Source organism: Propithecus coquereli, unplaced genomic scaffold (genome assembly GCF_000956105.1).
Source record: "Propithecus coquereli isolate 6110/MARCELLA unplaced genomic scaffold, Pcoq_1.0 Scaffold703, whole genome shotgun sequence".
In the NCBI taxonomy this organism is placed as follows: Eukaryota; Metazoa; Chordata; class Mammalia; order Primates; family Indriidae; genus Propithecus; species Propithecus coquereli.
Genome location: NW_012153097.1, coordinates 506,324 through 523,907, shown reverse-complemented (window position 1 = coordinate 523,907; position 17,584 = coordinate 506,324). Strand labels below are relative to the sequence as shown.

The following is a 17,584-nucleotide window of genomic DNA, read 5'->3' as shown; positions in this document are numbered from 1 at the left end:
TTTGAACCACCCCTTTGAAGTTAGGCCAGGTGACTGCTTTGGCCAGTGAAAGGTTGATGAGGTGACACGTTTTAGAAGGGAAGCGTGCTGTCTGCACATCCCTTCCACCCGCCTGGAGGATGCACTCCTCAGACTCCGGCATGCGGCAGAGTCCCCAGCGTCTGTCGGACAGATGCTAGGGCCCACTCCTAGAATTTCTAATTTGGTGTGTCTGGGGAGAAGTGACGGGGGGGGGCTGAAAATTTGCATTTCTAACAAGTTCCAGGTGATGTTTATGTTGTTGCTCTAAAGAATGCATTTTAGGAATGTTCAAGAAGGGTCCTCTCTGGGCTGGAGTCTCTGAATGACGCCTCCCTACTGAACCACGTTAGTTAAATATAATGCTACAGTGGGACTTTCGCTGTGGGATTTTGATGTCCGTCGTCGAAAGAGCATATTCCACATAGAAGAATACATCTCTCACAACCCACAAATCCTCAAGAAAACAGTTTTGATTACAGAGTGGCTTGTTTAGGTGACGGGGCTCTGGGCACACAAATCCCCATGGGATTAACGGCGAGGAGTTGCTGGGAGGCCACAGGCATGCCCAAGGCAGCGCGCCCTGGGTCCTCTCCCACCGGCTATGTAGGGTAGCTGTTTCCAAGGAGAAGTTCAAGGGTCTCCTAGGAAGGCAATGCCTTTCCCCTGTGCCTTCCACAGTCTCTGCCTGTGTCTTGAGTTCACTCACAGGATCTTGCTTCCTATTACTGGATATCACCGTTTGGAGCCAACAGAGGGTAGGGCATGTCCGAAACAAGATTGGCGTTTTCCCTGTTAGAGCCATAAACCTCTGGCCGGCAGATGGCTGAAGAATCCAGGCAGCACCAGGAACAGCCCCACACCTAAGAACCTTGAGACAGATCAAGGTAGGGGAGAGCTGTGACTCCAGCTTGGGCTCAGTTAGATCCAGGTGCTTCTGAGCACCACTGGTGCTACCAGCTCAGTCCCTTGGAGATAGGTCCCTCTTCTCGTCTCTCGGGTCCCTTCACGTCCCTTTTCCTCTCTGCTGCTCTGCTTTCACCACTTCATCACTTTCTCCCTCTTTTTTTAGGGACAGGGTCTCGCTCTGTCACCCAGGCTGGAATGCACTGGCCTGATCATAGCTCACAGCAGCCTCAAACTCCTGGGCTCAAGTGATCCTCCTATCTCAGCCTTCGGAGAAGCTGGGACTACAGGCACGTGCCACCACACCAGCTAATTTTTTTTTTAACATTTTGCAGAGATGGGATCTCACTACATTGCTGAGACTGGTCTCAGACTCCTGGCCTCGAGCATACTCCAGCCTCGGCCTCCCAAAGTGCTTGGATTACGGGCGTGAGACACTGAGCCCAGGATCTGATTCTTTTGGTTTCTCTAGCTGCTGGCGTTTTCTCTCACCCCTCCATTTATGCTTCCAAATCAATTTGCCTGTCTTTGATTCTGCCTTTTTCCTCTGTCACATTCTCTCTGAATGTGTCTTTAAAATATATATTTGAAAAAGAAAACAATTCAGAAAAAAATAAAAAGCATATCCAAGGTGGCAAATGAACTAAATATGTGGTTGCATTTTTTTTACCTTGAGTTTGTTTTTGTTGGTGCAATGAAAACAGCTCCCTTCCTTCTAAGAGACCACCCTAAGGCTAGGCACCCACGGTCCCTACTACTAAATGCAACTATTTGAGGGAGAGGGAGGAGTTTGTTCTCAGAGGCTTCTGAAATCCTGTCAAGTGAAAGAGGGGATCAGGTAAAAGGGGCAAAGGTCAGCTGAAGAAAGGTCAGATGTGAGAACAGGAACTGTCATACACTCCCGGGTGCAAGGGCAGGTAGGCTCCTGGTCACTCTCTCCAAAGTAAGTGGGAGGCTGAAACCACACAGCAACACTGAGGTTAGAAGGAGGGGAGGTGACGTTGGCCATGACCTCTTCTTCTCCCCTAAACAGCAGGAGCCCTGGGAACTCACACAGCTCCATGAGCCTCCCCTGGCCCCCGCTGCTTCCCCAGCCCCCAGCCCTGTAAGAATCCCCTCTTACCTCCAGAGAAGGGTAGCTCTGACACAGCTGAGATTCCCTTGTGTTGGGTGTGGAGAGAACCCTGCCTTCTGTGTGTCATCACAGAAATCATAATGAGAGCGGGTAAAGGACAGGTGGCCTAGAAGCATGTGAGATGAGGCAGCAGCTGAGGAAGAAGGCGTTTGCCTTCTCTTCTAAACTCCATGGCCCTGTTCCTCCACTTTACCCTAGAACTAGAATGTTCCTCTTTTCTAAATGGGAAGAAACTCATTTTGACACACCCCCTTCCTCCCAGGTGTTTGACTAAATCAACTAGTTTATCCGCACTGTGTGCTGAAAGTCGCCTGCCTGTTCTGGGAAAGGAGAAGCTGCCGCCCCCAGACTCTGAGTTCATCGACCACAGCGGGCGGTCATCAGCTCACACCCAAAGCAGAAACATCCAGCCGCCCTCCACTGCTTCTGGGCGAGACCCTAACTAACCCTGAACTCACTGGAATTCTCACGCTCCAACTCCTAATCCTCTCTACAGACGCAGGCACCATTTCACGTCATCCACCAAGACTCCTTACACGGCCCAACCTCCACTGCCAGCTGTATAATTTTAGGGCTTTAGATAACCTGAGAGGTTATCTACCGAGTCCAGCTGCCCCTCCTGCAGATTGGAACACTGAGGCCCGGAGGAGCTGAGTGACTTGTCCATGTGCATACAGCCCCTCTTGGCAGGGGCAGGCCAAGGACAAGCCTCTGGACAGTGTAGTCAGTGCTTTCAACAGCTGAGCTCTCAAATCAACCCATGTTTACTGAGTTTCTAAAAGGAGGGTGACCGTATGTCCTAGATCATCTGATGCAGTCCTAGGTTACACCTGCCCTCTTTCACACTTCACTGTACTGATTTGGGCCATGCACGGTCCCTGTACGCATCTACTGTACTGTTATGTATTGGGTGAGATGGAGTTGGGATGACACCTAGCCCTTCTTCCGGGGCGTAGGACCAACAGGAGACACATGTCTATGACATTGTGTCAGTTCTTCAGTAAACCAAAAAGAGCCATAGGGAACTTCGGGATGATGGGATTAACTCAGACTGGGATAGAGAGCTGGAGAACCAGAAAGACCTTTGGCCAAAGGTCCATACGAGCCAGGCGTGGTGGCGCATGTCTGTAGTCTCAGCTACTCGGGAGGCTGAGGCAGGAGGATGGCTTGAGCCCAGGAGTTTGAGGTTGCTGTGAGCTAGGCTGACACCACGGCACTGTAGCCCGGGTGACAGAGCAAGACTCTGTCTCAAAAAGAAAAAGAAAAGAAAAAAACAAGTCCCTGTGAGCTGGGCCTCAAACTGAGAAAGGAACAAACCTGTGCAGGGGAAGCACAAACAGAAGTCAGTGGGCGGATGTTTGGTGCAAAGTGCCACATCCCAGGCCCTGAGAACACCAGGACGAGTGAGCTGAGGCCCTAGCTGAAAAAGCTGAGGACAGAGTTCAGAAGAAAGGTGGGATGACTAGGAGCCAGGGGTCCCCAGGACAGGAGAGAAGGAGTTCCCGCCACCACCTCTGCAGTCTGAGACAGAGGCAGTCTCCTGCTGGACACGCCTGCTCTCTTTCCTAACCTCCCAGATCTCTCCTTGACTGCAGCCCTCTTTAGTCACCTATTTTTCACTGTTACCTGTGCACACTGCATTCCTTACCTGGAAGACCCAGCGATGGCATTTCAGTGAGTGATGTTCCTAACAAGCCCTACCAGTGTTTTATAAGCTGAAAGATCCTGGTGAATATTTCTTAATAATCTAAGAAAATTTACTGGCCGTTTCACCAGCCAAAAGTTTCATTCTCCGACCAGTGAAATGGTCCACTGGTTCCCCGTCCCGGGCCATGGGTAGTGTGGTCGGCCTGAGGCTCAGGAACGGTGGGCAGGAGCGGGTGGGGGATGCAGGAGGCTGTAGCGAGGGAGAGGAAAGACCACTAGGGAGGCAAAGGAGGTGAGCTCTGGCAAATGGCGGCGTGCACCCACAGGTAGGGGACATCTGATCTCAAAGGACGAGCTGCATCGCAGACTTGGGCCAGCTTTCGCACATGGTGGGGCGATTCTGAGGAGGCAAGAGGCCCGTGAGAGGACAGACGGAGCTCGATTCTGGGGTACACACTCCCCCACCCCTCCACGAGCAGTTTCTCAGGCTCCACCACAAAGTGGATGAGGAAGGCCTCGAGCGCACACACAGTGCTTGGGGACGCAGCAGACACTCCGCCTGCCTTCGGGTGGCTGCTGCCCCCTGCTGATAGAGCTAGACCTTGACAGCTCGACCTCGCCCTCTGTGGCCCGGGCTGAGTAACGGCGTCTACAGAAAGCAGGTTGATTCCACAGCTCATAAACATATATGCTTACAACGAGTCAATTAAAAATTCAAAAACTGAAAATTCTTAAAAGGCCGGTTGAAGTTGTTAGGCTTCTCAAAATCACATCCAGACGAGGAGGGAAACACAACCTTTTTATAGAGTCTCCTTGTGCAGCACAAGATGCGGTGAGGCCTCCTTAGGTTAAGCAAGCCAAAGTGGCAGAGAAGTACCAACAAGAATCACCATGACTACGAGCCACTGACACACACCACGCCATGCACGTCCACACTGTCCTGTTTTATAGGTGATAAAAATGAAGGGCAGAGAAATGCAAGAACTCCCCTAGAGGCATGGAGATGTAATCCTGGGACTGTGTTTTGCCAGATCCTGACCTAATGGCTGTACCGATAAAGTCACCTGGTGTAGGCTGGGGTTGGGGAAAGAGGTGAGAAGCAGAAGCACCTTCGCTGGGCATCTGCCAGGTGCAGCCGTCTGGGAGACTGAGGCCCCAGCCCCTCACTTGGGGAGTGTGAACTCAACCAGCCAGTGTGACATGTGACATGTCATGGTGCGGGGCTGGGGGCAACGTCCCACATCCCCCACACCTTGACCATCTCTTGCTCATCTTAAACAAACAAATCCCTTGAGACCCTCTTTGCGGGGAAAAGGAGCTGAGAAGTGATGTTTCTCTTCCTAGCAAAACTTCCCAGGTGACTACATCCACTTCCTCATCTGTTCCTGTGAGCGCCTCCGCTCCAGGGCGCAAGAGCCTGGACTCCAGACTCCGAGTGGGAGCATAAGAACACCCTGCCGCGTGGCCTCGCACCACCCCCTGAGCACAGAGCAGAGCGAGGGGAGCCCGGCTTGCTCCCTCTGGCCCTCCCCCTTCCTCCCCTGACCGCCCCATTTAAAGGGCCCCCACCTTGCCCTGCTTTTCTCTCCCCCAACTCCTGCTCACCTTCACCCACTACCTTCTGTGGGGAGCTGGGGCAGGCCCAGTTTCTCACCTGTGGAAGTGCTGCCTCCCCCATAAGGCTGTGAGCATTCAGTGGGTGTGTGCCCTGGTGCGTGAGGTCACAGGGCGAGTACAAGCCAGAGTTGCCAGGCTGCCGGGGAGCCCACATTTGCTGTGGCTTCTGCTTTCTTCCACTTGAAGGAAGCACCACTAGCTCTAACCCTCCCGGTCTGCCTCCGACCCTGCCTTGCCCAGTGGGTGGCTGCACGAGGAGCTGTGTGCACAGCCCAGCCTTGCTCTCCTAGGGCTTCTCCGTCCCAGGAGCCTTCCAGGTCCCGCCTGCCATGGCCGGGGAGGGAAGTGCAGCGCCTCAGTATCATCTCGGAAAGCCCACTTACGATTACTACAATATTACCGTCATTATAATGCTAAATACTGGAAATGTGCTAACTAAGGAGATTTTGGGTGCTCTTACCACAAAAAAGGGGGGAGGTAACCATGCAAAAAGATGGCTATGCCAATGTCTTCGCTATAGTAACGATTTCATTGTCTATCAAAACATCATTTTGTACACCTTAAATATATACAATTTTTAAAAATGTTCTTAAAGCCCGCTTGCCCAAAAACATGAGCCATACATTCTCACAGCAGCTTTTCTGGTAATAAAGGAAATAGTTTGCCATCCATCTGCCAGGTCAGGGGAGGCAGTCTCAGAAACCTGGACAGAGGCTGTCAAAGGCACACAGTTGAGTGCTCAGGACATAGTGGCTTGTAATGGCCTCTCTGGTGTCCAAGGCTGTCAAGGTCACTGCTCTGCTGTGTCCCTCCAATCCTTGGCCTTTACCCTGCCCCTTCTTGGCCTCCAGAGGTTTTGGTTCTCCTCCCTGGCAGCGTCTTCTCCTTCCCTTGGCTGACTGCTCAACCCTGCTCTAAATGCTGGCATGCCCCAAGTGCAGCTCAAGCCAAACAAAGCCTTTTGCTCTCACCTCTGAGGCTCCTGAAGTTCACATCCCTCCCCCATCTCCCACCTGTGGGTCCAAATGTACTCAAACCCCTTCCAGCACCCAACCGGTCAAGCCCTGACTTGGCAGTTGTCTTTCATCCACATTTTAATTTCTGATACACAACAGGTAACTCATGTCCTAAACACTACAGGGCACAAAAATCATTGTCTGTCTGAAATTTAAGTGGACACCCTGTATGTTTACTTGATAAATCCAGCATCCCTTCTTTTGTCCCTCCCCTTCCTTCAAGCTCACATCCAGACACATCAAGATCCTTACCCCTCTGGCACGCTCACCTGGCTCCAACAGCACCTACTCCACCCTGCAGACCCTCTGTGCCAAGCCCGCTCTAGCACCCATCATCTACATACCACGGCCACATGAGGCCCAGACTCCTCCCCAGCTTGTCACATCTGCCCTGTGCATGAGCACCGGCCACGTGGCCTTGCAACACTCCAAGAGCACGTAGCCTGGCTTGCTCCATCTGGCCCTCCCCTCACCATCCCATTTAAAGACCCCCACCTTGCCCTGCTCTTCCCTCTCCCACCCCTGCCTCATCCTCACACCTTTCTCTCCTATCCTCCAACAGGGACAGAGAATGTTGCTGTTACATAAACTACTTTATTTAAATAAAACCAGGGCAGACCCTTTCCCCCACACACACTAGCACATGCGCACGCACACCCATGTCCTCCTTCCCTCCCTTTCTGATCTCCACCCACGGCCACCTCAAACCCCAAGGTTCTCATTGTGACCATCCTCCCTCCACTTGTGGACACCTGTGCAGAGCGCAGAGGTTCACTCCTCTAGTAGTTGCTGGCAGTGGGACACAGGCCTAGCTAGGCAAGAGCTCTCTGCTTTCCAGGGCTGGGACAAGAGGAAGAACCAACTTTTCCAAGGCACCCAAATCTGGTGTGGCTTCCCTACACACAGCTTGGGGGCACTGCTAGGCAGCTGGAGCAACTCCCTGTAGAGGGCAGGACCCCTCACCCCAGACCAACCACTCCCTGCACCAAAGGAGGTGAGAGGCTTGGCAACCAAGCTTTAGCACTCCCAAGGTATCCTGGAGTAGGCATTGTTTGGTTTGGAGAAGAGCAAGGGAGAGCAATAGAGCACCAAATTCCCCAATCCCACCCTACAGGAGGGCGCTAAGATGCGGCTTAGCATCCTCTACCCAGAAAAAGTAAATGTAACTCAGTAGCAAGAGTGTAAGGGGGTGGGAACGACAGGGGCCTAAGCCTTCAGGACCTCATCACACCTTCACCCTCAACACGGACCCAGTTAGGGACCCACTAGCACCTAGGCAACGTTAAGGACTCAGCCCCGCTGGGGAAACGCCATGCCCACAGGAGCCAGTCTGGAGGTGGTGATATTCCCTATGTTGACAATGGGTGGGGTTTCTCTCCGTAACACCGACATCCTGCAAGTTCTGCTTTGGGACACACACAGCAGAGTGGCTCAGGTCGTGAAGGGGAGTGCTGCAGGGAAGGGCAGTATCTCCCAGAGGCACAGAGCACATCCTACAGGTCACACACTGGCAAGCTGGAACAGGGCAGAGGTGCAGGGCCGCCAGAGGGCTCAGCAGCATCCCTAGGGCGCCCTCCAGAGCTGCCTTGGGAAGGTGGGTGGGGCTGGGGGCCAGCAGGAGGGGCGCCTGTCCCTCCACTCAGGCTAGGCTCTCAGGCCCGGCGCTCATTTTCTCTCATGAGCTTCTCTGTGCCTTCTAGACGAGCTTCCCCAAGGGGAAAAGCCAAACAGATGGACGGGGAGGGTCAGATAGAAAGGACAGCAAAGGGTCCACACTCTACAGACTGGGAGGGGCCTGCAGGGTGCGGGAGATGAGAGCGCCAGAGAACAAGCCTTCTGAATAGGGAAGGCGAAGAGAGAGCTGCCTTGTGAGGGGGGAGAGGCGAGAGGCGAGAGGGGAGGCGGTGAGAAAGCCAGGGCAGACACAGGACGCGGACACAGCTAACCTCTCCCAGGGAAGCACTGGAGAAGGGGACCTCAGGGAAGACAGGACCCCAGAGAAGAGGGGGTGAGAAGCCTGTGGGGCCCTGATCAGCCCGTGGGGAAGAGTCAAGCCAGTAGCTGTGGCCACTGGGCTACAGGCTGATGCTGCGCTGGTGGCGACCCCCACGGACCCCGCCATCACTGCCCCGGCGTCCCCCACTCCGAGGTCCCAGCTCTTGGCCGTCCAGACTGGTGTGGTCCGAGAGGCCCCGTAAGTGCTCCACCGAGTCACACTTCTGCAGGTCAGAGGCCACAGTGCGCAGGCTCAGCAGGCTCAGAGTGTCCGTGTCGGGGGCGAGGCCAGGCCCCAGGCTGCTGCCCTCTTCCAGCCCCCCGCCCTCGGCCCCTTCAATCCCGCTGTCCCCATCCTCTGTGTCCTCCGGTCCCGCTTCAGCCCCCACGGGGGAGGAACGCCGCGGGCCTGGGGGGTGGGGAGGCAGGCCCCGGCGCCGCGCATGGATCTGCTCGCTGATCTGCTCCAGGTTACGCAGGGCGACTGAGTAGCGGGTCTTGGCCTGGGCTACTTGCTGCTCCAATTCCGTCACCTTGGCCTTGTGCTCCTGCAGGGGACAAGACAGAGCAAGGTGATCCACGGCGTGTCCCGCCTTATGCGGCACTCCGCATTGAGGTACAGAGCCTCGCCTCCCAGAACCCCTGGCTGGCTGCGCTCAGCACCCACCGCAGACCTGCAACTCCTGCCAGCCCCACTGCTCCTCTGGCTGTCCGTCCCAGCAATCCTGCCTGGCTCTTGACTTGAGTTCCACCTTCCAGGGCCTTCCTCCCAGGACTTCATCTCCACTAGCTCCTCCTCCTCCTCTCCCCATTGTTCCTTCTCACCATCTGGCTGGCTCTTCTCCCCATCCCTGGTTTCCTCTATTCTCACTTTTTCTCTTGTTTACCGCCCTTCTTCAACTATGTTCTCTGCCAGTACCAGCCCCCAGCCCTGCCTCCCACTCCTGCAGGGCCACACATCCCACCACTGGCTGGCCCGGCGGAGGCCTTGCCCTGCCCACCCCACCAGGACGGCCCAGACAGGCAGACAACATCCCTTACCTGCCCTCGCTTGCCATGCCTGCCCCTTCTACAGCCCCACCTGCCCGTTCTTCTTCCCTCTCTCCCACTCAGCTACCTCCAAGATCTGGCTGAACTGGGCCTTGAGCTCGAAGTACGGGCGGCTCTTGCCAATGGCCCGCCGGAGGGTCTTCTGCAGGGATTGGACCCGAGCTTCAGCCTGTTGGCACAGCCGTGTCACCCGCTGATGTTCCCGCTCTCCTCGAAGCCGCTCTTCCTCTGCCTCGTTCACCTGGCCAAGGGGGGCACACATCACCGAGGTAGGCCCCACAGTGCAGTCCCTGGCATTTGCCCCAGGCTGCCAATCTGAGAGCTGCCCTGGGAGAACCTGAACAGAAGCATCCTCTGCAAGCCTCCCCACCATGTGCAGAGCCCAAGACACTCAGGAACAGTGGGTCGGTGAGCCTCAAGAGAGTTTCTTCCCCTCTCTTTTGGACCTGCTGCCTGACCTCTTGGCCTTTGAGGACCATGTCTGAAGCATGTGCCTCTGCAGCCACCTCTTCCCCATGCTCTTGCCTATTGTCGCCTGTGCCACCTGCCACTGAACTTTGCTGCTGCCAGGAAAGGGGCGCTGGAACCCTCTCAACCACTTATGAGCATCACAGGAATGTCTGTCTGTGAGCACAACACATCTGCAGCAGCCATTGTCCTGGGGAGCCCTCAGTGCCAGCAGCTGGGGGCCAGGGACAGGAGGAGCCCATGTGGGGAGCCATCGCTGTGCGCTGGGTTCTCTGGGTTTCCAGCCCTCACGTGTGCACAGTCCAGGCCAAGGCTTCCGCCCCAGGGTGCTGCACGGCCGGCCTGCGCGTCCTGGTAGACGAGGTGTCTGGAGGCCTCACCTGCTCCGCTAAGGGGTGGCTCTGGACTGTGCACCGCCCCCTAACACTGCTCTACACAGTTCCCACACCCCCTCTTCCAGTGCTCCGCGCTCTTGTTTGCATGAGCTCCAGAGTAGAAGTAGAGAGCCTGTTCTGTGCGAGGGCACACAAAGAATCACAAGACACGACCTCCCCCCACCAGGAGCTGACACTTGCCCTGTTCAAGCTGAAAGTGGCAGACTGAGCCATTGCCAGAGATCCTCCCGCTGCCCAGCTCCTTTCAGGAGCTTGGAATGATACATAAATTATACTTCGAACATCCAGTACACTGGCAGAGCTCAAAAGCAGGAAAGGGAAAACATTCTGAAAACAGAAGTGAGGAGTCACACAACTAAACATAACAAATGTGAATGCTGAATCCCAGCGCATCCTCCAGGGATGAACTGTTTGGGCTGGTCTCACACCTGGACGTAAAGGTTTGAGAAAAGCCCAGGATGACATTCTAAGTCAGAGGGAAATGGAATGTGGGAAGCACTGGCGGCCACGTCAGGCAGAAAGCTAGGAATAGCTTTGGCCTGAAACAGAACCAGAGCTGGGGAAGGCTGGAGTGGAGGAGAAGGAGGAGTAAAAAGGTGAGGCAATGAAGAGACAGTAAAAGCACAAGAACCAGCAAAGGGAAGCTGCCAGCACCACCCAGCTCACCTTGCAGGTGGCGTGATTGAGCATCTCCTGCCACGTGGGGTCCAGTCGGTTCTTGTCAGCCATGACACCCTGCTCGGCCACAAACACCATCTCCCGTGCAGCATTGTGCATGCTCACAGCCCGCTCGTACCGCAGCGCTGCCTTCTGTGTCTCCTGCTGAGCCTGGGGGGAGAGGGCCGTCAGCATGGGAGCCCCGAGGGGCCTCCAGCTGCCCGTGGAGACGGGCGTGAGGACAAGCGGAAAAAGGCAACATCAGCTCCATTTCCCAAACTGTGCTAAGGATTAATGCCAAGGAAGCAGTACCCTATAAAGAATATTTCACAAGGATATGGAGGAAAATAAATAAATGTACAAATAAATATTTAAAAGAATGATGCTCTCAGTGGAGGTGGGTGTGTGAAATTCAGCACTCTCAATGGCTGTGGCCTTCTGCCCCAGGGAGAACAAAGGAAAATCTGAACCATTTTAGTTGGAAGGGTTAGTGACATGCACAGGGTGTCACAGAAAATATGACCCTGAGACCATCAATTCCACACCCAGCAGGTAAGCTGAAGGAAATACGCAGACACGTGCTCAGAGACATTCATCACAACCATACTAAACAAGCAAAAGATTCAACACAAACCTAACTTTTCAGTCATAGGACACTGCTTAAATGCATAATAGTACATCTAACATAAGGAAATATTAATCAGTCCTTTAAAATGATGGCATGGATGTACATTTATTGATATGGCTAAGTAAAACAAAGGAACAAAAATAGCGCATATTGTATAATCCCATTTTGGCAAAATAAATGCCAAATTTTTTTTGTTAAATACATGTTCATCTGTGCTATATCAGTCATTTTTTTTTTTTGAGACAGAGTCTCACTCTGTTGCCCGGGCTAGAGTGCCGTGGCGTCAGCCTAGCTCACAGCAACCTCAAACTCCTGGGCTTAAGCAATCCTCCTGCCTCAGCCTCCCAAGTAGCTGGGACTGCAGGCATGTGCCACCACACCCGGCTAATTTTTTATTTACACACACACACACACACACATATATATATATATATATATATTTAATTGTCCAGCTAATTTCTTTCTATTTTTTTAGTAGAGACGGGGTCTCGCTCTTGCTCAGGCTGGTCTCGTACTCTCGAGCTCAAACGATTTGCACGCCTCGGCCTCCCAGAGTGCTAGGATTACAGGCATGAGCCACTGCGCATGGCCCGTATTTTTTACTTTCTAATTTTTATAATGCTTTGACATCTTGGAGGGCCTTGCTGGCCAAAGAGAGCCTGCTCCTCCAAGGGCTAGCTAATTGCTAGAGATGAGAAACTCCCCTGTGACTTTCACATGCAAGTCAACGGCTCCAAACCCCAGATGCCCAGATACCTCCATTATCTAACCCACACATCGAGCCAGCAAGCCCCTGCCCCAATCATCCCAGAACCAGGTAACCAGACAACTAGAGACCACCCCTACCCAATCCTAAACTTACCTAAACTTGCCCACCCTGCCTCAACCATTTCTTTCCACAAAAACACAATGAAGATGCCAGGATATGCTCTCTCCTTCACTTCTTCTGCCCCCTGATTGACCCTGGTTGCTCCCCAGTGTGGCCTGCATGGCATGGCATGTCCCCTCCTCTTGGGAATAACTCTTCTTTCAAGGTAGCTGTCCCTAAGTCTAGCACCTTACTATACTGGATTAAAACAAATCCCAGGTACAAAAAAAGCATGAAACGTGCATGATTGGATTGTGGGCAATTTTGGTTTTCTTCTTCCTTTTATTACAGTCTTCCAATGTTAACACACGTTACTTGTGTAAACAAAACGGCTGGGGTCAGAGGGCTGGTGGTTAGCTAAGAAAAGATGCAGATAAGAGAGATATGAATCAAAGGGAAGAGAAGTAAGAGAAAGAAGAAATGAGAGAAGATGAAAATGGTAAGATACCAGAGCTGACATATCTGATACACCCTAAAGCCTGGCTCCCTACACACAGAAGAACACTGAAACATCAGCAGAGATAAACTGGACTCTCTGGAGCACACCCCCAAACTCCCCACCACGAGCCTAGGGCCTATGGGGGTAAAGGAAACTTCTCAGCCCACAGAGCTAGTTCAGAGCAGCCAGGTCTAGACCGGGTCTCTGCCCTTAGGTCTGGTGTTTTGTCTCCCATGCCACACAGAGACAGAGCCCAAGGTCAGGCTCTGGCACAGCCTTCCCTGAACACAAGTCAGCCAGCCATACCTCCTTAGCCAGCCGCCGCGCCTCATAGTAGGGCCGGGCCTTCTCAATGCAGCTCCCCAAGTGAGAGCCCTGTGTGTTGAGCTTCCTTGCTGACTCCTGCAGGATCCTCCGATAGGTGGTCCTGGCCTCCTGGCAAAGGGATGGGGCAGAGGAAAGGCACATGTGTGGGTCCCAGCCCCTCCTGTTCCTCGAGCACAACCCTCCCCTGCCAGGGTCTCAATTTGAGAAAGAGACAGACGGAGACACCCCCGGGGACCAGCCCAAGGGTGTGAGGAAGAGGAGGATACTCACGTCCAGCTGCAGCTCCACCTGGTTGATCTCCTCACTGGCCTGATTCAGGTGCTCCAGCTCCTCCTGCCTCAGAGAGGAGCGGTGAGTTAGTGCAGTGGAAGGAAGGAGCTCAAGTGACCTGTGCAGGGCGGAAGCCCCACCTGCCCAGGGAAAGGACGTGAGAGACTCAGGAAAGGAAAGGAATGGAGGAACGCTTCCTGTACATCAGAGACCCAATACACACAATCTCATGTAATCCTCACTTTACTTTGTATTGGGTAGTAAAACCCCAATTTTAAGGATGAGGAAAATCGAGGTTCAGAGAATGTAACACTAATATGCGCACAGCCAGTGGCGGTGACCTCTCACTCTCTCCATCAGATCGCACCACTTTCTCCAGCTGGGCGAGTTCCCTCGGGCCTGAGGGCTGCTCTCCCTCAGGAGAGGATAGCTGCCTGGGCCAGGGCAGGGCTACTCACTCAGCAGACATTTACTGCATGCTCATCGCCTCTCAGTACCGTGACCCTAGAATTCAGGACACAGAGAGGTGGCAGCTCACAGCTGCTGAGGAAGCCCAGCAAGTAAGCAACAGGCCCTGGGCAGTATGTGGAGCCTTGTGAGAGGTGGGTGTGGGTGCCCTCCAGGGGGCAGGGTCACCTGCCTGGGGAGCAGAAGGTCAGGCAGGATGACCAGAACACTTGCTCCCTAGCTGGGACTTGATAGACACAAAAGTGCCAGTGAAGGGGAGGGAGCCAGGGGACCCAAGGGGAGCAGGTGCCCCGGGCAGGAACGTTGGCAGGTAAGGAAACCAGTGAGGCTGGGGCACCAGGGGAGGAGACACCAGCCCTTTTCCAGTGGCAAAACGGTCCCTCAGAGCTTGGTGCCACTTAGTCTGTGGTTTAGGAAGGCAGACCTGAGGAATGTAAGGAAGGCCTGGAGGGGCTGGGGAGACAAAAGAAGAAGCCGTCCACAGTATTCCAGGTGGGAGAGGGCAGATCCCAAGGAAAGGCAGGACACAGAATCACAAGGGCTGGGTGGATGATCAAGGTCAAGATCAGGGAAGAGTGCAGGTTCTGAAGCCTGCTTGGGTAGTCGGTGATGGTGACCCAGATCCCCACACAGTAGATCCTGTGAAAGGGACGGAGAGTCTGGGGAGAAGCCACCAGACATGCTGGTTTAAGTATCTCACTGGACCCCAGGCTGGGGAAAGAAGGAAAGGAACCATCCCAGGGCTTTCCGTGAAGTGGCAGAGAGCTGGGAGGTGTGCTGGCCTCAAATCATCCTTTCCTGCCGGAGGAAACACACAAGTTCCCGGAGCCCCTGGCAAGATGAGGACAGCCCTGAGCAGCAGGGCAGTTCTGCACCAAGCAAGTACCTGGTGCTCAGCCACGGGATCCACCTTTGCAAGCCCTGCAGTCTCCGGACACACAGAAACCTGCTGCCCAGACGTAGCTGTCCTTGGCAGCAACACTGCTGTCACCTCCCCACTCATGAGGCTGTGACGCCAGCTCCTGCTCACCTCACCTGGCCCTCCCAGCACCTGGGGAAGGGGTCAGGCTGCCACGCACAATCTACCTTAGTCCTTTTACTTCTATACTCCCCGGACTCCCTGCCTTGATCCTGAAAAGATTTGGGTCAGCAAGCGAGAACACAGGGACCCAGTCAGATATGTTAATCACAACAAAAGGAAGAGAGCGAAGGTAGAAACTTACAACGGAACCAGAAACAAGGATGTGGAAATGTGCACACCTGCGACAGTGTAGACCCTGCCCCAGGAAGGCCACGAATCTGGCTCTGAACTCTCTTGAACAGAGCTGCCCAGCAGAAATATAGCATAAGCCACACATGGAATTTTTAATTTTCTAGCAGCCACATTTTTAAAAAGCAATGCCTGAAATTATAATAATATATTTCATTTAACCCAATCTATCCAAAATACTATCACCTCAACATGTAATCAACATAAATAATAATATCAGCCAGACTTTTACTTTTTTTTTAAAAAAACTAAATTTTCAAAATCCATATGTACTTGACCCTTAGGACAAATGTCAACTTAGTAGCATTTGACTCCCATACTGGACAGTGTGGGTCTAGAAGCTGGTCCCTATGGGGAACACGATCAGTCACACAACCCAGTGTCTACAAAACAACAAACCACTCTAGAACTATAGGCAGCCAACACAGCTCAGAGGACCCCAGAGGAGTTCTCTGCCTGGGGGCAGCGCCAACACCACCAGTAACACAGAACCATGTTTCACAGTTCCTTCCTAACAGGGGCATCGCCATCAGCTGCTGGGATCACCCTAAAGGGCCCCAGAAAGGCAATTCCTGTTAGGATGAGAGGCCACCTCTCTCCCTATGGGCCAGGCTTCCTGGAGCTGGACTTGGCCCACAGGGGGTTTCAGGCTATCTGGAAGAGGAGGTGACCAGTCCTTTCAGCAGCTCCTGCTGGGGGAATATTTCCTTTGCATCTGACAGATAAGAAACAATGAGGCAGGAGGAATTAGTGATAGAGTAGGGTCTGGATCCAGGACCTGACTTTTGATCTTGCTTTCCTGCCACTGTGACCACCCTCCTGGGACTGACAACATCCGTGGAAGGACACCTCGGAAAAGAAAACAGTGCTGACCTAGGAAAACCACAGCCCAGGTAGGAAAGGGACGGGACTCAGGAATGTTATAAACATCAATTCCAGGGGAGAAGAGCTGGGTAAAGGCTAACCTGCGTCATTCACACAGGCAAACGAAGGTCTAAGAGTGGATCCCCACTGAGTTCCATGGCCCAGAGTGCTCCCAGTCCCCAACTCCCAGCCCTGACAAGATAATCAAAGGAGTGAATGGCTTAGTGTTAAGTCATCCCCACTGGAAAAAGTATGAGAAGGGCTCTTGTTGTTGACGAGTGGTGGGAGCAGGCATTGTCTTTCTATATGGAAACTCAGTCCCAATAGCACCTCCAGCAATTAAAATGCCATCTGTTGCCAAGGCCTGCCCCTTGGAGCCAAAACACTCTAACAGGACAAGGAGATGCCTGGTGAGCAGAACAGCCTGGAGGGCAGGGTGAGCACGGGAGGCAGAGAGGACAGCCAGGCTGGGGCACACCCAGGGCAAGGCTGAGCGGGAAGCCACCAAGGATCCAGGGCCCTGTTTTGGGCAGTCAGTTACATTCCATTTGGCCTGCTCCACCAGGGACTCCTGGCATTCAGCTGAAATGGAATTTGGGCAAGACAAAGTCTGAGTCAGCATGTATCATCCATCAGTGAGCCAGCAGCCAGCGGGGAGGGTGACCTTCCCAGAGCACACCGGGCACATTCCCAAGATGCCAGACACTGAGTCAAAGGCATAGGCACTCAGGCCATAGATACTCCCACTCCACCTCCTGTGGACTATCCAAAGAGTCGGGCTGATGGTCAGTCGGTGGGCCAGGATGATGACCATCCCATGAAAGCTAAACCCACACTTTCAGAGGAAGACACAGAAGTTGCAAAGTTGCCCTGAAGAGTATGAAAAGAAGCAGGTAAGTGATTGTGTCCACATATCTGAGGAAAGAATGCACCCATCACAAAGGAGGCTAGAAAAAGTCACAGAGGAGCAGACACAGGCCCATCTAGCACAACCCTCCTTTCCTCTTTCCCTCCATCTCTCCACGGGACCCTCTCTCAGAAAGCTGAGGACCAAGCCGGGTACAGTGGCTCACGCCTGGAATCCCAGAACTTTGGGAGGGCGAGGTGGGGGGACCACTTGAGTGCAGGAGTTCGAAACCAGCCTGGGCAACATAGTGAGATCCTGTCTCTACGAAAAATAAAAAAAATTTAGCTGGGTGTGGTGGCACATGCCTATAGTCCCAGCTACTTGGGAGGCTGAGGCAGGAGGATCGCTTGAGCCCAGGAGTTTGAGGCTGCAGTGAGCTACGATTGTGCCACTGCACTCCAGCCTGGACAACAGAGAGACACCCTGTCTCAAAAAAATAAATTAATTAGTTAAGAAAAATGAGCAAGGCCGAGCGCGGTGGCTCACGCCTGTAATCCTAGCTCTCTGGGAGGCCGAGGCGGGCGGATTGTTTGAGCTCAGGAGTTCGAAACCAGCCTGGGCAACATAGTGAGATCCTGTCTCTACGAAAAATAAAAAAAATTTAGCCGGGCATGGTGGCGCATGCCTGTAGTCCCAGCT

General features: G+C 53.5%; 1 protein-coding gene across 2 annotated transcripts in view; it reads right to left on the bottom strand.

The window, feature by feature from the left end:
* Positions 1–6,931: 6,931 nt before the first annotated feature.
* The window catches only part of SH3BP5L (SH3-binding domain protein 5-like), a 14,432-nt gene continuing 3,779 nt past the window's right edge, over positions 6,932–17,584 (bottom strand). Inside the window, exons 2-6 of one of the 2 annotated variants that reach the window (XM_012661311.1) lie at positions 13,437–13,499; positions 13,146–13,274; positions 10,914–11,075; positions 9,452–9,625; positions 6,932–8,882 (exon numbers count right to left, since the gene is read on the bottom strand). In XM_012661311.1, coding sequence (XP_012516765.1) covers positions 8,415–8,882; positions 9,452–9,625; positions 10,914–11,075; positions 13,146–13,274; positions 13,437–13,499 — 996 coding nt within the window. In that variant the 3' untranslated portion in view covers positions 6,932–8,414. The remainder of the gene's footprint in view (positions 8,883–9,451; positions 9,626–10,913; positions 11,076–13,145; positions 13,275–13,436; positions 13,500–17,584) is intronic. The other variant, XM_012661312.1, reaches the window with a different exon arrangement.